The following is a 25,343-nucleotide window of genomic DNA, read 5'->3' on the forward strand; positions in this document are numbered from 1 at the left end:
ATAAAAAATGCACCTCTTTAGCAAACCAGGGGCCCTAGTATAGATAGGGTGCAGCTTTCCTGTTTGATCCACAGCCCACCTTTAAGCAGATGCACTAGGTGCAAACAGAAAAAGTGTGCTCTGTCATGCAGAATGATAGAGATTTGAGATCCCCCTGTAGGTGAGTGCAGGGAGTGACTTCAGCCATCTGCAAATGGATGTCAGGGACGTCCATAGGACCCCCTCCAGAGGGCTGCCATCAGGGGGGGCACTGACAGTGTACCACCTGGCAGCTACTGTGACTCTGCACCCGCGTCTTTAATATGGCATGGGTGTAGAGACAAAGGGATTCCCTCATTTGCATAGTGCCATTCCCGCTTGCAAATGAGGGAATGCCCTCTTGAGAAAGCTCTGGCGCTAGATGTGCGCCAGCCCTTTTAGTATTACAGAAGTGGCCGCACAAGTTTCTGCGGCCCTTTCTGTAATACCAACCCGCCCAAGGACATGCAAAGCGGGTGAAAACACTTGTTGCTCCCCCGGTGGACATTCTGCTGTACGGCCCCCTACAGCTAAAAGTAGTCCACATTTGCAAATTGGGGCAGTTTTCAACTTGCAAAGACTCACTGTATAGGTGTTTTGCAAGATATGGGTGGCTGCATGTTTTCTGCAGGCAATGTTTGGGGTAATACCAGAGAAAAACTGGCCATTCAGCCCATAAACAGGGCGAAAAAACTTCCAGAAACTTCCAGCAGTGTCTGATTGTCCTATAGGTCAGCCCAACCCTGCATGCAAATTTGAGAATTTTTTCTTGTGTTAGCCAACACTTTATTTCATCAAGCTTGCGACTTTTGAGGATGGCCCCTTTTTATTGTGTGCGTTTTTAACACTTAGGTGCATATTTAAAAGACAGTGACTCAGTGCGGCACCGCAAGCCATTTGGCTGCACCACGCTGCATCACTTTCAAAACACAGGAATGTGTCATATTTACAAATATGTCCCATCCCTGTGCTTTCCCCTTTGCATGGCCTTGTGAATATGGACCACCACATAGCGCCACGTTTGCATCAAAAACAGTGACACACAGACAACACATGTGGCTTGTAAATGTGTCCCTTTTTGTTTTATGGGTTGTACACGAAATTAACTTAATTCAATACTTTTGTTGAAAGTTCTTATAAGTTGCAATTCAAGGCCCACCTGGCAGGCATGCAGTGCTTATACCACAAAACGTTACCACCCTCAATGTCATGCCCACTACTTATAGAAACAGAAGAAATGAAAAAAAATGTCACTTTTTTAGTTGAAGTTTGACCCACTCCTCTATAAAGAAGCGTAGGACCCCACCCACACTGCAATAACTTGTGATTGTGTAAAAAATGATTACCATTATTTGTATCACTTTCTTTACTGGCCTTGTGTTAGAATATCCCCTCAATTATATTTAGGACTAAAAAAACATTTTGGAGAGTTGTAGGGCTGCTCGTGTGTGTTGATTTGGTGTTCCTGTGCTGTTCTCCCATAATAGGAGACCACCCCCCACTCACCGCCTTTCTTTGAGGTAGAGTGCCTTGTGAGACATTGCAAATCAAATCTCTCACCCTTATACTTTTTTAAAACTCTTTTGGCCGAATATGATAGGGATTCAAGTAAGAATGTACTTATGTTGTTTACATTCTATGTCTTGTATTTTTAGTTACAGACTCTATTTTATTTATTTATAAGCCTGGTCTGTACTGCTTGGCCGTGTTTGGCTAAATGTCCTTGACGTACTCCTGGTCCAATTTCTGAAGGCCAGAACAAAGTCTGTAGTTGTTTAGGCTGCCTTCTCTCTGCAAAATGCTGCATTCATGGAAGAAAAACAATCAAGCTTGGTTGAGGTTTAATGTGTGAAGGTCATTGCTGCACAACCGGTCAACAGTTCATCTGGGCCCTTCAGAAGGCATCAAGGTAACGTGCTAGAGGTCTGAAAGCACACGCAATAGCTCATTGCATATCATGAAAGTATAACTATGGTCTGGATGTGCCTTCTGTGGTCCTAACAATGAGACTTTCTCCTCCTGCTGAGACCATTCATAACAAATGCCCCTACAGACAGTAAGGAGGTGTCAGGGAACTAGCTGTTTGATTGTCAATTGCACGCCTTCATGCAGTGACCGCTTACTGGGTCATGTTGTATTTAACTTTGATGCTTTGGGTAAAATGTCTTTTCATCAACCATTAGTTCTAAGTAATGCTCCTAGTCTGCATTTCAGCTGTAAGAAGACATTTGTGGAATTTTCAGTAGCTTGATAGACCATGCCTTGCACCCTGATTACGGACAATGCAGACTCACTCGGTTCGCCGTCTCACATCAGCGCCTGTCCAACTGTTTGAAGAAACAAGCACCACTAACATGGATACCAACACAGGTTCAAAACGTAGAAACAAATCTGAGAATTAACTGTGTGTGGGAACCAGTTTCAGAGAAAGTCACTCCCAGCCATCTTACTTCAGTTCACATCCAAGCTAAAATGCTTTAAAAGCCCTTCTCTCAAACAATCGATCAGTCAGGGAGTTCTAAGCATGTTACTCACCCTTGATTGTCTCAAGGCGCTCGGGGATGGTGGGGGGGGGGGAGGGCGGGTTGGAAACAATTCCGGTCAGTCGAAGAGCCATGTCTTGAGGGTCTTCCTCTCCAATCGTAGAATAGTTCGCTATATTCCCATAGGCAGATTATTGAAAGTGTTCAGGCCCTTTCTACATCTAAGTACAAACTCCTATTTGCAATCATAATTATAGTCTAAGCTGGGTGGAATCCATCCATGTTCAAATTGTAGATGTTGTAGGTGTACCGGCAAATTGCGTAACCCGCTTTATAGCAGTTAAAACCTGGGTGCAACTTTGTTGGCAAACAATTAAATAAATTGTGGTTAACACTCGCCCCCAATACTCGTACCCCCCACCCCCACACCACTGTGCTTATACGTTAGAAGGCAACCTCATAGAGGGCATTGTTCAATATGTAAACAAGGAGATAGACTCTGCTTGTATATATAATGGTTGGAGATTCAGACCAGTTGGTCTAACCGCTGATATCTCAATATAAATGTAGGGGCCCGATTCATATATTTTCTTCCATGAGTAGTTATGACTTACGACATGAAACATAGGAGTAAATGTGGAGTAAGGTAAGAATAAGTCGCACCTCCTCACAAATTCATACTGATTCTGTACTGTTTGCCTGGTGTGACCTATCCCACGTGCATTGTGGCCTGTTTCTTAGACATGACACACTATTTAATGTAATTTTTTGTTTTGTTTTATTAAATGCAGGGTGATTTCATCAGTTGTGACAAGTGGGACAGCTCTTGGAAGAGCCTCCTCATACACACCCGACTACGCGAAAGCCAAAATCTCGGCTGCTCGTTTCTTTAAGCTCGTTGACCGTGTTCCCAAAGTAACTCCGTACAGCGAGGAAGGCGAAAAATGGGTAAGAAAAGGAAAGAAAAGCCAATGTGTTTTATCTTCCAGGAACTTTAATTGTTTATAAGTTTTAGCTTGGTGAACAGTTCAGCACCAGTGGCGTAACAAAACGTGAGGGGGCCCCCTTGCAAGTTATGTTGAAGGGGCCCCTCACACTCACATCAGTAGGGGCTGAGGGGGCCCTCTTTATTATGGGTAAGCCTGGGGCCGCACCACGGGGGCTGATGGGGTCGTTGTTATGCCCCTGTGTGGGTATGTCTCTACAGATGTACAAGTTAATTTCAGGTCTTAAAAAAAAAAAGATCTATTCCCTTCAACCTCTGTTCCAACCCACCTCTCTCGGACTCATCCCTTTCTTACTACTTTGAACTCCCAAACCTCCTTCTCTAACTTCAGCCTCCTTTTTAGACAATTGACTGAACATGCACCCCTGTCCACTATTCCCAAAGACAACAACTTCCCATTTCTAATCCAATTCCATCATTCTGTCATCACTAAAAACACCTCTAAATGCACAATCACTCAACAACGTAACAAACGGACACAAACTTACCACATCTAATCCAGAAAAAGAAAGAAAGCACATATTACTAATCCATTAATTATTTAGCTTTAACTCTAATATTGGGTTCTGGAGTAGCAGGTTTTCTCGTGTTACTTATCAGTTGTAGTATGCACTAACAAAATTAATAACTTGCAATTAAGATACAGAGTTCTAACTGACAAAAATTGAATACAATCTTCCTTAGAAGGCTGAAATGAAGAGCAAAAAATTATATGGTTCTCTGTATAAAATGTTTACACAGTGAACAGCGATAACCTAATAGAACCTGTGTACTCTACTTGCATGATAAGATAATACAGTGTGGTACATTTTTTTAAGAGAGGCCACATCTTGATAAAGATTACACAAAGTGTGATTTTATTTTTTTAGAAAGGCCACAAAGTAAAATAAAGTGGGCTACAGTGCCCACTGCTGGTTTCCGACCCATCCCGGCATTATTTAGAATTTAATCCTTCTAATGTTGATAACATTAGGCGCATTGAGATGGATTTGAACTCTGGTCCAAGTCAACATATAGATCTGCAGTGGCAGATAAACTCCCAGAGAAAACCAGATATTTCCCAACTATGTCCTTATTTCTCAACTTACCTGCTCAGTAATAGGCACACTGCACTTCCAAGAGACTCCCTTTGACTACACCCTTTTCTGGAGTGAGCTATCTGATAAGAATTACTGTGTTTTGTATTTTAATCCTTTTTTATACTGAACTGTTTTTTAGGCTATCGTCTCTTTTTGATATTGTCTATTTATTATGTTCTGAACTACTGTAATGATTTTAACTAATCAAACAAATAATTCATGTCCTTATCACATAAGGAGCTATTTATCGTACAATGTTTATGCAGTGCCCTGCTGGAGTTTAAGAAAGGGAGGTGGGGGATAAATCTATCTAACCACTGCACACACTAGACAGGGACTTACCCTCGGCTGCTTTCAAACCTGTCTCTGCTGAAGGATCTGTACTTGAGCAATAATTGTGTGATCCTGGGCAAAATGGCGTCTCCATCAGCCTCAAATATAAAATAAACCTAAGGTACATGTGCGCAGCGCTCTGCTATGTGTAAAGTACTATAAATGTATTGCCAGTCTCTAACCATTCTGTCACCGGTGAACTAACGTGGGTCATGATTGTGTTTAGAGAAATAGAAAACTTCATTCTTAAATATATTTAAAAACGTGTTTGTCGGCAGGATCGAGGTGGCAGTGGCACTTATTTAAGAGGACAGGAAGCCCAGGGTTCATCTTGGCTGTAGTTGGGGAATATAATGGGTGTGGGGATTTTTTAGCACTTCCGGTAGCACCTGCGTATTCTTGCCTCATTGTAAGCGCATGTTGTGGCGCTCAGCACCCTCAGCTACTCGGCAGCCTGCTGGTGTAAGTGCAGCTTGCTTGTCACTCAGAGCGCTGAGTAAGTCCTCCGTGGTTTTAACTAACCCTTGTGAAGTGAAGGTAGTCAACAAGATGTAGTAGGTGGATATAGCATTTATTCAAGTATTAGTAAATAACAGGTGAGAGCCAGGGAAGCGATGTCCTTCTCTCAGCAGCTCTCTACAATCTCTGTTCCACATGGAACTCTCATACCATTACATTCTATGTTCTAATCTCGTGAACTTAAAGGAATAACAACATAACACATCCCCCCCCCTATGTAATAAAAGGAAATTGAACAAAAAAAAAAAAAGTAGTAAAGGAATAAAAAAAAACAAAAAGAGAAATTAACCATACTACACAGCGTAGTCTTTAAGCCATTTGGGCACAGATCTTGTTCTTTTATCAAGTAACACACTGGTCTTATTCTGGGTAACACTGGTGTCCAAACTTGTAGAAGTAGAGGCATTGATGTTAGCTTGGACCTCATGACTGCAACCTTCGCCCACTCCCCCCTCAATATGTAAAGGAAGGCTGGACTGCTTAGGTTCAAAAGAAACAGACGCAAAATCATTTCCAAGTTGAGACTGAACATGACTATTCTCAAAATGATCTTCTACCCAATCAAAATTGTAGACATTGGAGTCAGGAAGCACTTCTACACAGTTCTGATCAGGGTTAAAGGCAATATTCTTAAGATTCCATACCCTTCCATCTTCCAATCTCACGGAATTTCTTAAAACTTCAGCAACTTTACATGGTGGTTCAAAACGACTCACACCCTTAGGTACCTTAAAAGGTTTCTTAACTCTTACCCAATCTCCAACCTTGACAGAAACATCTTTAGTGTTGTGATGAGAGTCATAAAACTCTCTGCTCTTCTCGTGATTGAACAGTAACTTATCTTTGACATCTATTGGAGACCAACATGCTATTTTTCCATCAAAAAGCCATCCAGGATTAAATTTACATCTAGCTGTTCTGCCTCTCATCATGGTGAACGGGGACAAGCCAGTGCTGTTCTGCACAGTAACCCTATATGACCAAACTGCTTTTTGTACTTGTACTTTCCAATCTAGTCCACTATGCACAGAGGCCTGAATGATACCCTTGATCACTCTGTTGAACCTTTCAACAGTGCCGTTCCCACTAGGGTTATACAATGCAGTAGTCTTATGTTTGATGCCACATCTGTCAAAATACTCCTTAGCCTGCTTGGACGTAAATTGGACACCATTATCAGACAGCACACAAACCGGCAAACCTTCCACCATGAATATTTTATCCAAAAATCTAAGTACTGTTTGAGTGTCAACCCTTTCTACAATTTTGACAATAGGCCATTTGGAAAAAAGGTCAATTGCCACCAAACCATATTCTTTAGAGTCCCCAACAGGTCCAAAAATATCAATGGCGATGGTGTCCCAAGGAAAGTTAGGAATTAAACCATCACTCATCTTAGGCTTAAATGTCCTAAGAGTCTTGTCAGCGGACATGCAAACCACACATTTCTTGACAAACTCCTCAACCTCACTGTCAACTCCTGGCCACCAAAACATCCCTTTGACAATTGATTTGGTTCTCATAATTCCAAAATGCCCCTCATGACAAAGTTGCAGAATTTTCTTTCTCAATGACATAGGTGGAACGATTCTATCACCTCTAAAAAGCATATCATTTTCAGAGGATAACTCCATGCGGATTTGCCAAAAAGCATCCAATCCAGGAACACTCTTCTTCTTGGGCCAGCCCTTGCAAATATATTCTAAAACATTTTTCAAAACAGAGTCTTTTTCCTGTTCAGTCAACCATTCCGTTTTACTTATGGCAGGTTCACCACAATCATGCACTAAAGCCACACAGTATTCGCTCCAGGGATCATCTTCACATTTCTCAAGAGGAGGTGGAAGTCTCGACAAACAATCAGCAATGCGGTTATCCCTTCCAGGTAGGTAAACCATTTTATAGATATATTCTTTCATCCGCATAGATAATCTAGCTAATCTCGCGGATGCACCTGAAATGCCTTCACATGATAATATGCGGATCAACGGTTTATGGTCAGTACGAATGGTCACAGGTTTCCCCCAAACAAATGCTCGGAAATGTTCCAACGCCCATGCACACGCAAGGGCTTCTCTTTCGATGATAGGGTACCTACTTTCAGCAGGGGAAAGGGCCCTAGAAGCAAACAGAATTACCTTTTCTTTACCTTCCCCATCATGTTGTGACAATACAGCACCCAAACCCTTGTCACTTGCGTCAGTTGTTAACAAACAGTCGATATTGGGGTCAAAACTGGCAAGAGCATTTACATTTTGTAGTTCATTCTTGATTAAATTAAATTCTTCTTCACATAACTCACTCCATATGAACTTAGTGTTCTTCTTCAATAGTGCACGCATATTGTAAACCTTTGCAGCAAAACTTTTTATAAACTTGGCACAATACTCGGCCATGCCAAGGAACGCTCTTACTTCATCTTTTGAAACAGGTGCAGAGAATTTAATTATATTCTCAACTAACGTTGGTTTGGGTTCAACACCTTCCTCACTTATGATATGTCCCAAATATGAAACACTTCTTTGACTGAATTTGCATTTGGATAACTCTACAGTCAGACCAGCTGACTGCAAGGTTTCCAAAACTTGCTTTAACTTAGAGTCATGGCTCTCTTTGTTTTTAGCCGCGACAAGGATATCATCTTGAAAAAATGAGATATTCTCCATATCTCCAAAAAGTCTGTGCATCAACCGCTGGAAAACAGCAGCGGCTGAGGCCAACCCAAAAGGCATACGCCTGAACTGGTAACAACCAAACGGTGTTATGAACGCCGTAAGGTTCTTAGAGTCGGGATCTAACATCACCTGGTGGTAAGCGACAGAGAGATCAACAGTGGAGAACCATGTAGCACCTTTAAGGGAAGATACCATTTCATTGATTCTGAGAAGGGGAAATTTTTCAACCACGATGTTATTGTTCAAGTGGCGCAAATCAATGCATAGACGGATTTTTCCGTTGGGTTTCCGGGCAACCACAATCGGAGAAATCCATTCTGATGTTTTAACTTCCTCTATAATGCCTTTGGCAAGCAGTCCCTGAATTTCCTTTTTAACTTCCTCTCTTATAAGTATAGGAATTGGTCTCACTCTGTGAACTTTGGGTTGTGCGTCAGCTTTTAAAATTATCTTATGTTCAAACCCCTTCAGAACACCTAACTCCTTGCTAAACACTTTGGGAAAATTTTCAGACAGTGTTTCTCCCATTCTACTACAGTCGTCTAAAATCAATACTTTATCCTTAGAATTAGGATCTAAGATGATGTGTAATTTCTTCTGATCGAACCACCCTAACACAGATGGTCCTATCTTTGCCACATACAACTTCGCTCTCGTGGACCTGCCTTTAAACAAAAAGGTAAGCCATCTAAAACCAATCATTCCAATTCTATTACCTGTAAAACTGATTGGGCAAACATCTGATGGATACAATTGCTCACCAATCTTATTTACAAACTTCTTCCGCCAAACTTCCTCATTTATAATCGTGTATGGGGAACCAGAGTCCGCATACACACTTATGACTACCCCACCAAGGGATATCTCACAAATTGGTTTTCCTTTTAGCGAATCCTCGGAAATGTTGATAACATAGTTTCCACGAACACTTTTTATGCAACATTCATCCTCAGTTTCTATTTCATCTACACTCTCATCCTCATCTTCATACACATACTTCACATTACTGCGTCTGCGACACATCTTGCTAAAGTGACCTAAAAGTCCACAAATACCACACTTTTTCTTTAACGCTGGACACATTCTACTAAATGCTAGATGTTCTTTACTATCACATCTATAGCATCTTCTATCTTCCATGTTCTTGTTCTGAACCCTTGCAGGCTGACCAGTCCATCTCCCTTGTTGCTGCTGCTGACGAAAATTTCTATTGGAAGCCTGAATCTTACAAATAGTTCCCGAAGCCTTGGACAAATCTTTCTCAGTCTCCTTCACCACTGTGGCACACCTCCCTGACATTTCAGATTTTCTCATGATGGCTACAACATCATCAAGAGGTGCATCACCATTAACCCATAGACGATCTTGTAGGGCAGAGTTGTTATTGTGCATTACCAACTGATCACGTATAAGATCATCATGCAAATTGTCAAATTTACAATCAATGGCTAGTTTTTTGAGGTCATCCATCCATTCATCCACAGTTTCCTCTTTAGTTTGTTTTCTTTGGAAGAATTTGTGTCTTATGACCCCAATGCACACCTTGGGTGCAAAATATTTGTCCATATTTTTTATCGCATTTTCAAACTCATCTAGACTGGAGTCATCGGACTTACTCATTCTTGAAAATGTCTTTAATCCTATGGGACCTAAAGAATGTAATAAAAGTCTCTTTTTTTGCTCGGGTTTCATTTTCTTGGTTTCATCAACGGCTTCCAAATAATTAACGAAATATTCTTTCCATTCTATCCACTTTAAATTAGGTTGGGTACCTTTAACCCAAAATGGTTCAGGAGGACTAATTGAAAAATTTTGTTGTGCCATGTCTCTGTCCTTAACCACAGTACTTACACTGGAGTCACCTTCTTCCATGCACAGTGAAGTGCAAGTTAAATTAGTAAAAACAACCTTCTCCCGACCTTCTCACCTGTTATAATATTCCACACACAAAAAAAAAATTTCAAATATTTTTAAAGAAAGATATCCGTTTCACCTTACTGTGCTGTCTGGAATGTATCTTCTGTGAAATGTAATTATTGTCTCTTTCGCGTTGCACCACACGACCTAGACTCTTATTTTAGAATTCGCCAGATTTTTATTTCTTTCCGAGAAGTACTCGATGTAAACAATGGCTGCAAAATGGCCGCCACGTTGGGGTCACGCTGTGTGACCTGCGTCCGACGTCAGATCCTGAGGGTATTGATGCAGTCGCGTTATGAGTGACGCGCGCAGTCTCCCTCGCAGTCGGCGCATGCAGTGGAATGGCAGGCACAGTTGAACGATGCAGGTAGACGCTGTTAGTAACGGTTGCTTTTAAACGGCGCTGTGTTTACAATACACAGTTAGTAATTTATTTAACGCGTAGTCGGCAAGTGGTGGCAACGTCAAGGTAAAAGTAAAAATTTTAACTCACAGAAGTCTCTCGTTCCAGTCCGCTACACTTTCTTTACTTTTCTTTTTTTTTTTAAAAGGATTCTCCTTCAAAATATTTCCAATAAAACAGTCTGTATAGATGACCAAACGCCAGTTTCCCTCGTCGCCAAATTGAAGTGAAGGTAGTCAACAAGATGTAGTAGGTGGATATAGCATTTATTCAAGTATTAGTAAATAACAGGTGAGAGCCAGGGAAGCGATGTCCTTCTCTCAGCAGCTCTCTACAATCTCTGTTCCACATGGAACTCTCATACCATTACATTCTATGTTCTAATCTCGTGAATTTAAAGGAATAACAACATAACACCTTGTTAGACTGTAACTAAGATTATGGGCGGCTCTAGGCTCATGGTGGCCCTGGGCAGGGAGCATAGGTAGGGGGCCCCGGAAGAGGGGGTCTGTGCGGGGCAGAGCGCGGAGGCCGGTGAAGAGGGGAAGAGGGGGGGTCAGAGGTTTGTAAGTGGAACAGAGCCGGAGGCCCCCAAATCCCTGCCAGGGGCCGCCACGCAAATATGTATCCATCCTCAGAGGATTATTATATTAAGGATATATATTGGCGTGGTGGCCCCTGGGGTTTGGTGGCCCTGTGCAGGTGCACAGCTTGCACATGCCTAAGGCCACCCCTGCTAAGATCTCCATATTTTTTTTATTAAATCGCGTTGGGGCTGGAGAACTATGCGATTTTGCTTTTTACGTTTTGAGCTGAACGTTGTACGGTTGTGTTGAAAGTACGGCGTAGCACGAGGTCTCTGGCAGCGGGGGCAATGCAGATTCTAGCAGTGGCGTATCGAAATTTGAGGCCCCTGCTCTGGATTTTATCAGGAACTCTTGGCGAGAGTCTCTGCTGAGTGGGCCCCCAGCAGTTCGCCCCCGCACCGCGGGGGCCTGTGTTATGCTCCTGAGCAATGGTGATGCCAGCAACAGTGCCACACCAGCAGTGGCATCAGCGTGGTAGGCACGTGGTTCAAAGACAGGTGGACCGGTTGCGTTCGGGGAATTGCAGCCCCTAGCTGCCGTGAGCCAGGAAGCTTCCGCTGCAGTTCTCGTACCCTTTACAAGCGTAGCGCTTTTTTCCCTCACCTTGAATGGGATACTGCACTGGGAGTCTGGAAACAGACACAGGACACAGACAGCGGGACTAGTGGCTTTTGGGGGTCAGCAACCCTTAGCTATCTGAGCACCCACAGTTCTCCCAGCACTTATTAGTGATTTCTTCCACCTGCAGGGTAGGAGACAGACAGCGGAACTGGCGACTTTTGGGGGCTGCATCCACCCCACGCTCGGGGCCTTGTGCTGGGGGCCTCTCCTCTCTTTGGCACGCACTTGAGGGGGAACATTGAAGCTTTGCTGGCCCATCCCAGGTCAACCTACTCTACTGCTTTCAGGATCCCGCTCAGCACTACTATTGGTACTCATTCCCTCTCAGTCCTCCCTTCCCCGCCCACCCATCTCATCGACATCCAGCCCTGCCAGGCAGTACTAAGGAATATTTCCTTAACGGTTCCCGCTATCTCTCTTCTGCGCCTCTCCTATACTACCCATGCCGCCCTGAGAATGCATAGCCGGCATACTTCATAAATTATCATTACATCCACCAAGTCCTAATCAGGACACGACAGACACATACTCATCGCTCAGCTCACCTTAGGCCTGGGCCTGGCTGGCCTGCAACTTTGAAGGAGAGCACCGGGCGGGCAGCAGAAGACCAGGGCGACTGGGGCCAGGGCCAGGCGGGGACTAGTACTCTTCTAGTATGGTACCACGGCTGCCTCACCCTCTGTACTAAAGTCACGCGCACTTTTACAATGCGCATGACAAAATGGGCACGCATTTGTCACCAGTCCTGCCCCCACCCTGAAGACCGCGGCACCGTTGCGCGCAGGCTAATAGACAACAACTGCGCGCCGCCACGCCCATGGACCAATTTAATTATGAAGACAACAAGAGAGCCGTACTGCGCAGTGTGCACCATCTATTTAATTAATGAAAAAAGCTCAGGCAGGCCGGTAGCATTTCCTTTTTTACCAGCACATTGTTTGCCTGCAGTTTCTTTCATTCTGTGTATTAATCTTGTGTTGTTGCCGTGGTGCTCGTAAGTATTTATGAGTTCAGGTTATGGGCTGGTGTATCCCAACGGGACATATTTTAGAGATTTGGGGTTGAGGCAGAAGGCAGTGAATGGTTCTCACAGTGCCTGTTAGTGGGTCACTACAGTGTTTACACTTCTTGAGCTCTCTGTAGAGTGCACAGAGCAATTGTACGAATTGGGATTATATATGAAAGTGTGTGATGGAGTTACAAGATGCTGAAATATTAACAGAACCGAAATGTTTAACATTTGAGTAGGTGTGTTCTGTGGTGTGCTAGGGGGTTTGGGCTGCTGGTCAGAGACACTAAAGGAGAGGGCCCTAGAGCTGTCCGATTATGAACAGAGTTCCTCTCCATTTAGCTTCTAGCTCATAGAAAGAACTGTTCTTTAAGAGTACACTTCCCTTACACAATTAAAAAAAAATACAGTTACATGCCTAACCACTCATTTCTCTAGAACACACGTTTTAAGTTACACAGTAGTTAAGGTACGGAGACCGCTCTCACCATGGTGTTGGATAACATTCGAGTTCAGGTGGATGCAGGGCACACCACTCTCCTTATCTTGCTCGACCTTACCAGCACATTCGACACCCTGTCTCCCTTGAGACTGGTGGAGCGTCTCAAGGAGATAGGGGTTGGCGGCCGGGCCCTGGACCTTCTTGCCTCATTCCTTAGTCAGTGGTCTCAAACCGTTAGAATGGGCAATTTTTACTCTGAGTCCTCCCCCCTTGTCTGTGAAGTGCCTCAGGGCTCCTCCTAGAGCCCCACCCTCTTTAATATCTATGTGGCCCCGCTGGCGAGGGTGGTGAAATCATTTGGACTGGAGATGTTGTCTTATGCGGACGACACGCAGAATATGCTCTCCATTACACAAAAGATCAGGGACTTTGCCCAAAACTTTAAAGACTGTATGACAGCTGTTTCATCATGGATGGTTCAAAATTACCTTAAACTAAATAGTGAGAAGACAGAAGTCCTGATTTTTGGGGACAACTATGACATCTGGTTCAGTGAGTGGTGGCCAAATTCACTGGGAACCTGTCCCACTCCTGTCTCTCATGGGAAAAATCTTGGAGTGGTGGTTGATGACTGCCTTTCCATGTCTCGTCAGGTCTCTAGAACAGTGGCAACTTGTTTTGAACTTATTCGAGTCATATGAAAATTTCCCAGTCTTTGTCACTTGAAGCTCGTAAAAAGGTGGTCATGGCCTTAATATTGGCCAGGCTGGACTACTGCAATGCCCTTTATCTGAGAATTAACAAGGGTCAGCTGCGCCGCTTTCAGCTGCCGTGGCAAGGCTGGTGCTGAATCTTCCGAAGCGTCACTCGTCCTCATCTGCTCTCTGTTCGCTGCACTGGCTCCCGGTGGACCGTAGAGTCTTGTTTAACCCCTTCGATGCTCATGACAAGCTCAGCGCGTCATGAGGCACAGTGCTCCTGTGCTCATGACGAGCTGAGCTCGTCATGACCACACCCAGTTCTATTATGGCCCAGCACAGGAGAGGGATTTGGTCAGCATGGATGTGGTTAAGACCCTATGCCTCACCCACAATGCATACTATGGACATGGCCCAGTGGGCATAAAGAATATTTTCCATAGGTACGCTCCTTCTAGGAACCTCATGTCAGCTAATAAAAATCTCCTCGTGGTTCCCAGATTCAAAAAGATGAGATGGGGTGGAAGAGCCTTTTCACAGGCTGCAGCCAAGGCGTGGAACTCTCTCCCTGTTTCCCTCTCGGGTCAACAAGCTCACTCAATCTTCCGTAAGACCCTCAAGACCAGCTTGTTTCCTGCGAGACGGGTTTGAGTATGCTTGCAGGCTGTGCTTGTAGGCTTGTCTGTACACAGCGCTTTGATGCCCTTGGGTTACGTCCGCGCTATACAAATTCCTATTCATTCATTCAGGTTATTGGGTGTTAAGAGTACTACAGAGCCGAGCCCTGGAAATATTTTCTATGAAAATCATACAACAAACATCATAAAAATATATAAAAAAGTCTCTTTAGTGAATTGAGAGGAAAGGCAGTTATCATGTACACCATATATATTGCCCAGATTATAGAACAACATTATAGTCTATAAAATTAAACACAATATTTATTATACAACAGATACTATGCAATCATATTTGAAAGTACCTGCATATGTGACAAATAAGTAAGTAGCCTTGGTACCATAAAATATTTGCCTAAGATCACACAATTAAAGCAGATAGCCGCAATTTACCCAGACATTCTGGTTTCACTTTGTACAAGTGGGTGTCTTTTTGTGCTTTGTTTTACCTCATTGTGCATTTTTTTCTAGGTTTGTGTAGAGTGTACTCACACCAAAGGTATTGAAGCACTTTCCTTGAGCATCAATTTGATTACCCAAGGTCACATTCATTTTTACAGGAACACGCTATAATATTCTTCTATGTGCTTCTAAGATGACGCCCCATCCATTTCAGAACCACTGGTCCACTTTACAAGGGTAAACATTAGACGAAACTTGATGGAACACTCTGGGGAGATAGTAGTGAAGATACTTATAGTATGGTAGGGAGAGAAACCTATTATAAAGGTATTGGATGAATGGTATCTACAGCCATCTAAATCATAAAAATATCACTCCCAGACCTCTGACGTCAGTTGGAGGGAATGTGGAGTGCTTGATGACTTCAAACACATTTGATGAGATTGTCCACATATTAAACCCTTCTGGGCCGATATACTAACTGCCGTGAAAAATATATTTCGAAACCCACTCCTGAGAAGATAGAATGTGTCTTATGTGGGCTGAGACACCCCCTGTTGAAACATCAAACTGAGGCCAGCGGAGCACTGATATGGAATTGCCTGGCAGTGGATTGCCCTTTGTTGACACACTGGTACTTGAGACTGTGGAATACTTTAGTAATGGAATGCTTTTCAAAGCCAGTCTGTATTATTAATAAAGACTTTGAATCCATACGTCAATCTTTGTTTTATTACCCTGCCAAGTATTACATAACTACAAAGTAATATACCCACCTCATTATTCTTATCTTTTATGCTGTTTCGGGGACATAGGGGTGAATTAGGATATGATGAACTTTAACAGGATGCATTTTGGAACAAACTGCGTGAACCACTTAGCGTGGTACAAACGTGTCATCAATATAAATGTATGGTTCATTAAACTGTTCGAATGAAAACCAAATAGTTAAAAAACAGAAAGTTTAACCAAGATGCACACACTGGAGGAAGTCTACAGACTAGTGCAGAGAGAGGGGTCTGCCGTGTGGTCTGAGGACCACCACATTAACAGCTGCTTACCTTTATTCACATAGAGACATGACTACGTCTCACGCTCTCTGTCACCCTTCCTTGTGCCAGTCACGGCCGCAGTAGAAGCGAGAATGCAAACTAAGGACAAAGATAACCCCTGAAAGTTTTGTGCCATCCACCGTCCGCGCCAACTCGCAGGCATGACATTAGCACAGAGGCACATCAGTGCATGTCCCCTTAATTCTGGGGTTATAAACAGGGCTGCTCCAGAGTGATGCATTCTTATGCCATGTGAACCCCTTTACACGAGCACCAGTTTGATTACACAAGGTCACATTAGTTTTCACGGGCACAAGGAAATTAAGTGATTAGCCCAGAATCACGGGAAGGTGAGCTGACGCCAAGGCTCAAGCCTAGTTCCCGAGATACAATATTTGGCATGCACTGGCCACCCATAACACCACATCATAGTGGCCTGAGTTTTCAGTTGCACCTCCATCTCAAATATCTGGACGCAATTACTGGAAGATAAGAGTGGCTCCAAAATACTGGTGAGGTGGCACGGAAAATGGGAACGACAAAAATTCACCCCTGTGTAATCGCTCCAGATTCTGAGGTAGCTGCCAAGATATCCAGATTTAAGGATAGCACTGATGCAACATAATGCTAGATTGTGACAAGCGAATCAATTCCCAAAGTGCTTGCCAAACAAAGCTCTTTATTAAATGAACCATAACTTGAAGTTCCAAATGGAGAACTTGAACAGAAGTTATTGGAGCCGTTAACATTGGCAGCAGGTACATTGCACAAGGACACCGTGCCTGCTTTAAACAGCAAGTACTTGCACAAGCGGCGTCCCCTGCCCCTTCAGCGTGCAACACCTGCCCATGCTGAAGTGAGATTAGATTAACTCGCCCTTTTAAGATCAAGTGGTGCGAAAAGGGAAACACAAGTACATACATCCTCCCTTTCACTTATTTTTGAACCAGCTGAGGGGCTGGAGCAGGGCTCACTCGAGAAGGAGCCCCTGAGGCTAACAGATGCTGTTTAATGGAATTTCCAAGTTGCTTGCAAACCAAAGGAAGCACTAGAGTGGGTCCCTGCTCCGGCCCTGGGGGGGACTGGTGAGTGATGCTCGGTTTGCAAACAAAACGAAGCACCAGAGGGGCTCCCTGTTTCAGCCACTGGGGGAATTGTGAGTGCTGCTCGGTTTGCAAATAAAAGACAGCACTGGAGTGGGTCTGTTATTCGGTCCCAGGAGACTGGTGAGGGCGCATTGCGATCAGAGCGTTGGCTTCCCACAAAGTACGCAGAACTATGATCACGAGGTCTCCATTGAGACCAGCACAGCTCGCTGAGCCCACCGCAAACATGCAGCAATGTAGCTTCAAGCAAAAAATGTAGATCTTGTAGTGACAGCAGGGGGTTCTGACTTGCTTGAAAAAAGTTCCACCAGAGCGGATAAAAACAGTACGTGGGCCATTGGCCACTGATAAGAAAAACACAGGGGAACAACAGGAAATAGGATGCTACAGCCAAGAGAAATGGAGGAAAAGCACATGAACCAATGAAAAGTGAGGGTTGGACATAAGCCCTCTATTAAGATTTATAATAAATAGAACACATTTCACAATCACAACACAGGCGATGTGCAGGAGAAACCTAAAATGGGCAGTGAACCCTGCTTAGCATCCAGGCCCTACTTCCGCTCAGATACATTCTGCAGCTACTTGCTATAGTGTGAATAGATCAACTGCAGGGTACAGTGCTGATGCTGACACTGCACTGGCAGTTGAGCTTGGGTCTAGTCCCTCTGTCCTCTTCCAGCCCTAAGAGATTGAGTCTGTTGAATTATATAGCAGCATTTATATGAGGCTTACAACCCCTAAGTACAAAAACAACCTCTCCAAATTTAAAGAGGACTTGTTAGCAATTGCTGACTGGATGACAGCAAACTGCTTGTAGCTTAATGCTGCCTAGTTGAAAATTCTTGTGCTCGGGAGAGATAGTGATCTTTGGTCAGAACAGTGGTGGCCTGATAAACTTAAACCTGCGCTTCTGCCTAAAGAGGCAGTCAAGAATTTAGGTTTTTGGATAGATAGTGATCTTTCTTTTGATACCCAAGCTTTAGCAGGGTCATGTTTTGGACTCTTAAGGGGGTTGAAACCTCTGCTTGGATATTTTGAACCAAAAATCCGCCAAACCATCCTTCTGGCCACAATTTTAGCCAGGTTATGGCAACTCTCTTTATCTAGGCGCCAATACATCTTGTATCCTTCGCCTCCAAAGAATTCAGAATGCTGCAGCACTTGTTCTGTTGTCACTTCCCAAGTTGTGTTCGGTTTCTAAGTTTTTGCCTAGGCTTCACTGGCTGCCAGTGGTTAAAAGAATCCAGTTTAAGTCTTTGTGTGCGGCCCACAAAATTTTGACTCAACAAGGCCCTCCGAATTTAGCTGATTTGTTAGTCCAGTATGTTCCGAATCGACTTCTGCGCTCAACCAACTCGGGGTCGGTTTGCACCCACCGATTTTAAAGAGCTGAAGCTGGTGGTCGCTCCTTTAAAGTTCTGGTGGCCCACCTATGGAATTCCCTCCTGACGTCCATTAGAGGACTTCAGAATCATCTGGCTTTTCGAAAGGCTATAAAGACCTGGCTCTTTCCTGTGTAAGTTCCATTTCTGTTTGAGTGGTCTCTAGGCACTTGTTCTTTGGGTAGCGCTGGGACGCCCCGTCGCTGTGCCAGCTATGCGCTGTATACATTCGTAAATAAATAAATACGTGGGGCTCTGAAGTGCTTGCCTACATGGATAGTATACTATACGGTGCAGGTCATGTGGATGGAAGGGTGTTGTCTTTGGTTTGATGCTATGTGGAAAGTGCTTCCATGTCATGTGCGATGACCACTGAGGTGTGGTTGTCGTGTTATGGGATGTAGCAAGTATGGTGGATGATGAAGTGTAAGAGACAGACACACAGTTTTTATGATTTTCAGTATGCTGGTAGCTTTCAACAGCTTTGCAGGTCCCTTTAAGGTATTCAAGGTATTCTGTATGATATATCTGACATGTTGTGTATAGTTATGGTCCTGAAATGGCATGGTTTGAGGGAGAGAGAAGAGATCTATTGGGATGGGCATTTTTATTATCATCCCATATCTGGGCGTCTTTGTGAGATGTAAAGAAGTGGCCAAATTGTATAAATATTTGGAACCTTGAGTACTGGATGATATTAAAGTCCTCCAAATTATCCAGTAATGTGTGACAGATCTTAGTTATTCCATGCCTATTTATTTGGTGGTGTTTTTTTTCAGCTGTACAGTGATGATAGACAACTCTCTAAGAAGATATGCCTTATGTGAATTTAAGAGGTATAAGCTAAACGTTTCTGATGACGCTACATATTATGGTCTTATTATTATCAATCAATCAGGATTTATAGAGTGCAGCTAATCACTCACAAGGGTATCCAGGCATAATTATTGTTGGCCATAACTGTTATATATGCAAATACATAACTATATAATACCACAGCAAACCATAGGTCAGCCCTTCTTCGCTTATCTACATTGACAGCAGTTTGCTGGGTGTTATTTCTAATTTGTGGGTTAGAAGCTGAGGACTGCCCATGAAGGTGCAATTTATTTCTGGACTCTGTTGCAGCAATGTTGGTGGTGCAATTATCTATGAAATAGCCATGTTTTCAATTGTCTTTTGAAGTGTATGAGCACCTAAGTGCTTCTAATGTTGGATGGTGGTGAATTCCCGAACTCTGGGCTTATACCAAGAAAGCAGTGCCTCTGACGGATTTCTTATGGAAAGGTGATATGATGAGAAGTGGGGCAAGCCTGGAGCGCAGTATTATGTTTGGTTTGTATTGCATGGATTTAACTTGTAGGTATAGTAGTATTTTTTTCCTTGAGATGCTTTGTGAACAATGCAGGGTGCCTTGGTCATTGCCCTACTTGCTATGGGTAGCCAGTGGAGCTATTGCAGAACTGGAGTCAAAAACCGTCTCTTGGGTAAAGACAGAGAAGAAGCCTTGTGGCAATATTTTGGAGGAGTTGTAGATTGCCCCTGGTAATCTTAGCTATGCAGTTTGTCATAAAATAGAAGATTGGGAGTAATCTGCATTACAGTAACTTTATGGTAGCAATAATTTCTTGTGAATTATGGGGTAGAAATTAAAGCATTTTGGCAGAGAGTATGATCTTGCACACTTCCATGCTTACTTTGTTGGAACATGGTACCAGATCTCAAGATGCGCCTAACTGTCAAAAGCTAAAAACTTGATTTTTAAATGACGGTCTGTACACTGTGAAAATCATCAGTATGTAAATCGTGTCCTCTGAAATTCTTTTCACAGAGTGATTTCAAAGGAGGGATCGAGTTTGTCGGCTGTAAGTTCACATACCCTTCTCGCCCTGACATCCAAGTGTTGAATGGTCTCTCTGTGTCGGTGAAACCGGGGCAAACGTTGGCCTTTGTTGGCAGCAGTGGGTGTGGCAAGAGCACCAGTGTGCAGCTCCTGGAGCGCTTCTACGACCCAGACAATGGCAAAGTAGTAAGTAATATGATGTCCTTGTTAGCAATTTGCGTTTAGAATGCAAGCTGTAACACTTTACAAATTGTGAGGGTACACCTCACTGACCTTCATTGAGTTTTTGTGTTGTTGTGTGGTGTTCTCACCTTCTTGTGGCGTTTGAAGTAAGGGTGCGGGGATGGCCACAGCCTCTCTATAAATCTTTAATGGAGTTCAGATGGAGAATTGTCAATGAAGAGGCCTGTGTTCAAGTGCAAACTGTCTTGTGACAGGAAAACTGTCTCATGACAGGCAACTCCCTTTTGACAAAGTTTTGCTAATACTTTTAAAATGAGAGCTCTTTTTGGAGTAGAGGTGAGAGGAGAATGCACCAGCATTCCAGGAGTTTTCTTAAAAACACATACATTACCAAAGACATAGTTGCTCTAAGAAGTAAAGTACAGATATCCTAGTATTTATGTATCAGCAGCATGGAAAGAACATCAACGGCACTTAATTCAAGTGGTGGTGATGGCCAGCACCCCTACTCAACAAATTGTTCCAGCACCACTCCTCTCCTTTTGTTTTGTTGCCTATGGTTTCTGTGTAGGCAGCATAGGGAAAACTGCATTGCCTTCACTGTTACAAGTACCTTATCTCCAGCTTAGTGTTCTGTTGGGCCACTTGTTATCAATTTTGTTTCACTTGGTACAGCACTCTAGACCTCTATTGTCTGTTGTGGAATTGGTTGCTTAGCAGCTGCCTCCCTCAGCTTTTAAAAATATTAACAATTTTCCTCCAAAAATAGCATCCAGCAATGTCCATATTTTGATGAATGCTGATGATGTTGTTATATTAGTTCTTACACCAATCGGCATACAACGGAATCTAAATGCATTAACTTGCTACACAGAAGAAAACTTTCTAATGGGAATTATTCTTAAAAAAAAGTTGTATCTTTTAGAGAAAAAAACAATTCTCTCATTTTAATTGGACACTTGGGGGTAAACCAACAGAGGTAGTGAAAGAATATACCTATTTGGGGAGAATCTTTTCGCAAACATTACAAAACTCCTCCCATATTCAGCATATAGGCATCAAAGCAGACGCCCATATTGGCACACTGAAGCGGATATTTCTCCTCTGGGCATGGACATTTTCACTCTTTATTAGATGTTTATAGTGTGAAAACACCTTCTATCTTATCATAGGCTTTAGAATACATCCTAATCAATAACTGGCAAGCAGCAAAAATAAGAGAATGGAATTTTCTTCGTAAATTGATAAAAGTCAATCAAGCAGTTTCTGCCCAAACATTACGTCTCAAGCTATCTTTAGTCAGCTCTTATGCTAGAGCCATCTCCAAATAATAAAATTAGTTTATAATCTCTTACATGCCAATCCTGGATCTTTAAGGGGCATATTGAAACTAGAGACCTTTAAAAATGAGTAGTTTTAATATACGTTCAAAAAGAATCTTAGTATAGCATTAAATAACTCACACTGCACGATTGCACTTTTAAAATTTTGGACCCCCGCACTCCTGAGGTTATTCTTAAAAAATCTGTTCCAAGAATAAGCTACGATCTTAATGTCAAACACTTTTCTCAACTAAAACAATATGCACAGTACACAGATACAGTAGAATATAAATCTCAGCAAGGATATTTAAGTTTTAGTCAATAGGGTCCAGCGCTGTATTATCTTAATACAGCTAAGGATTTGAATAACTGGGACAATGCTACAGGAATATGTGATTTGTGTAATGGAGGAGTGCAAGATTTATTACATGTACTGTTTGTATGTCCAAATTCGACTCTGTTAGAGGCCTGACGTCGGTATTTAAAACCCATCTGTTTTAGATATAATATATCCACAGTGCAATGTCTTATAATGCTCTGTAAATCACCACCTAATGAATATGTCTGTCATAATCTGTTTATGTTTTTATATTTTTAAAGATTTTCTTAAAAATCTTTGAAAGTAGATATTTTATAACTGGTTTTATAAAAAAAATGGTACTTTAAATATTTGTTGACCTCAGTAGAGGTCTAAATCAAAATAAATACAATTCTTGAAAAATCTTGAATCTTAATAAAATGCAATAGTGCAATGGGCCTTTAAGACAAGAATATATCCAAAGCACATTTGTCAAATAATCAAATTAATAATAACACGCCTGAATACAAAAGGATCACGCTGCATCTAGTTCTCTCTAAATAAAACAACAGAATTAACAAATGAGAGTGAGTGAGTTAACTCTTCTCTACAATAAAACACAGCACTTTTAAATAATTGTCAGTGTTGCAATGTATAGTATTTAAAATAATGTCTATGGAAAAATGTCTAATTAGTACGTAGCATTTCATAAGCAACTGAGAAAAAAAAATGCAAATAGCAGAATGATCAGCTAGTGAAAATGAGTATACGTTCTGGACAATGAAAACACAAAATTTTCATGACACAACTTTATGTAAAAAGGCAACAGTAAAAAGTCACACGCACAGCACCAATCACATTATTAATTCCACCTTCATGCACATTATATCCGTTGGCTGTTAAATTCATGATTAGTTGTACAGAAGAAATCGTACTTTTTATGAATGCAAAAACCAGTGAAAACAAAGAACTGCTACTGCACGTATATAATGTCAACATGGCAACAGGAACATTTTACTTTGATTAAACAGAGACTGACACTTGTAGTTGAGGAGAATGTGGCCGGTTTTCTGAAATGCACTGAAGCACATGAACGTGTGCAGCTTGTGCACAACCAATAAACATGCACTTTTAAAAATGTGACCTGGTGCAGCCTGCTCAAACCTATGTTAGGTATTATTATTATTATTATTTTTCTAATATAAAAAGAATTTTCCACACATGCCAAAACCAAACCCATAAGCAACCACCTGTGCCCAACCACTAGCGTTCCACTACTTTTAGTTTTTTCTGCTAACTTTCCTACCCCGTGCTAATCCAGGGCCCAGGTGCTAAAGGTAAAACCTCTTGTCACTACTCCTCCTGCTGGCCTCGACTCTTTTCCAGGTGAGATATTGTCTGACAACTATAATACTGTAGCTTTCTATCTGAAAAAACTAGCTACCAATTATAAACTCCGCTTTCCTCTCCAAAAAAAGTTTCCCTATTCACTCCAATATATCTTTTAGGTCTGCTTTTCCAACCATTTGCTCGCTCCTCAAGCATGACATTGGAATTCAAGATTTCATTATTGGGAATGATCTAGACGTATGTGTTGTGCAATTGTAGGTCGTTTCCTGTTGCCCCGGGAGACACGGGGAATTACACTATGAGACAATAAGATTCTCTACTAGGGACATAGAAAGAAATATATTATGATATTCCACTTGTTTTTGTGGGTGTCACATCAGTTTTTGCAAACTATATATCCCTTTTTTTATTATGTATTGTTTCTCCAAATACTTCCTGGTTAATATTAAGGGCTTGTGGCGTATACCATACAAAAGCTAAAGAACGATGATGGATACAACCCAGATCTGTGACTGTGGGGTGAGCGCTCCGTCCATCATCTCCTTGTGTTTGCTGTATACCATATAAAAGCCTTTTGTTTTGTTTCTTTCACATAATTATTTACGCCAAAGAACGTTTTTGTATCTATTTTATATCCAATTATCTTACGTATGTAATCAAAGCAAATGGAAAAAGAGGAGATTATTTTATCTTAATTGTGAGATGTCATCTTCTATGTGCCTGTTGCTATCTGAAGACAAATTTTTTTTTTGTTAATTATTTTTTACTGTTTTATGAGTAGAAAGCCAGGTTATCGGTACAGAATATATTTGCCATTGCTGGATCATTAGTTTGTTTTATGACAAAGTACCATCACCACATGTATGGCCCTTCTGTTCCCCCATCACGTCCCAAAACAGCAGGCGCCATACCCAGATAGAAATGCAAAAAGAACAATTGATTTGACAGAATGCTGAACAATGTCATACATTTACAGCCACGGCCCGTGGAGGGAGTTCGGTGGGGCAGGGAGGCGGTGCGGGGGAGGGGCAGGGTGGACAGTGGTAAACAACAGAATATGGATAATTGCAGGTAAGTAAACAATTTAATAAATAAAACGAATTTTGTAGCGCACCATGCATCACAAAATGCGATTCAGCGCGCGCTACGAAATTCGTTTTATTTTTTCAATTGTTTACTTACCTGCAATTGTCCATATTCCGGTGTTTACCACTGTCCACATTGCCCCTCCCCCGCACCGCCTCCCTGCCCCACCGAACTCCCTCCACGGGCTGCGGCTGTACATTTACCCCAGTACAGAGATCTGTCCCTAAATCCATTGGTTTTTTTTTTGCTCCCAGTGCCGTTTCCGTTTAGACCCAGTCATTTGCAAATCTGTCTTGACCATGTTCCCCATGGAAACAGTCCAGTACAAACTGCCAAGAATGATGGATTAACCCAGATCCTTGTGACAAGGGGTGAATGTTTGCATTGTTCGGCATTTCGTCCATCATTTGTTCCTTTTGTTTTTGTCGCCCTAAGTTGAAAGGGTGTGCCCAGGCGTGGGTCCAGTACTCACTGCGTCACTAGATTCAAGCTAGCCTAGCTGATGAGGGGGGAAGCTGCGAAAATGGTCCCAGGATGCTTGTCTCCGGTACAGGGAGGATCTGGCTTGGTAGTTCGGGCTGGACTGTTCCCATGAGGGGCAGGGTCAAGACTGATTTGTATATGGCTTGGTCTAAACTGGGGTGGAGTGGTGAGCAAAAGAACGATGGATTAAACCCAGATCCTTGTGACTGGGGGTTAATATTTTCATTGTTCGGCATTCCATCCATCATTTATTCCTTTTTCATATCCTTCCCAAGTTCAATCTCAGCCCCTGCCCTCTTTGCAAAGATGCTGGGGGTGACCGGTCCATGAGCCCTATGTCTTGTCTTGATTTATAAACTGCCT

General features: G+C 42.5%; 1 protein-coding gene across 1 annotated transcript in view; it reads left to right on the top strand.

The window, feature by feature from the left end:
• Window positions 1–25,343, top strand: part of ABCB11 (ATP binding cassette subfamily B member 11) — a 574,638-nt gene that overhangs the window by 505,265 nt on the left and 44,030 nt on the right. Inside the window, exons 25-26 of the mRNA XM_078681619.1 lie at window positions 3,293–3,449; window positions 20,247–20,444. Coding sequence (XP_078537745.1) covers window positions 3,293–3,449; window positions 20,247–20,444 — 355 coding nt within the window. The remainder of the gene's footprint in view (window positions 1–3,292; window positions 3,450–20,246; window positions 20,445–25,343) is intronic.

This window comes from Lissotriton helveticus, chromosome 3_1 (assembly GCF_964261635.1).
Source record: "Lissotriton helveticus chromosome 3_1, aLisHel1.1, whole genome shotgun sequence".
Classification (NCBI taxonomy): domain Eukaryota; kingdom Metazoa; phylum Chordata; class Amphibia; order Caudata; family Salamandridae; genus Lissotriton; species Lissotriton helveticus.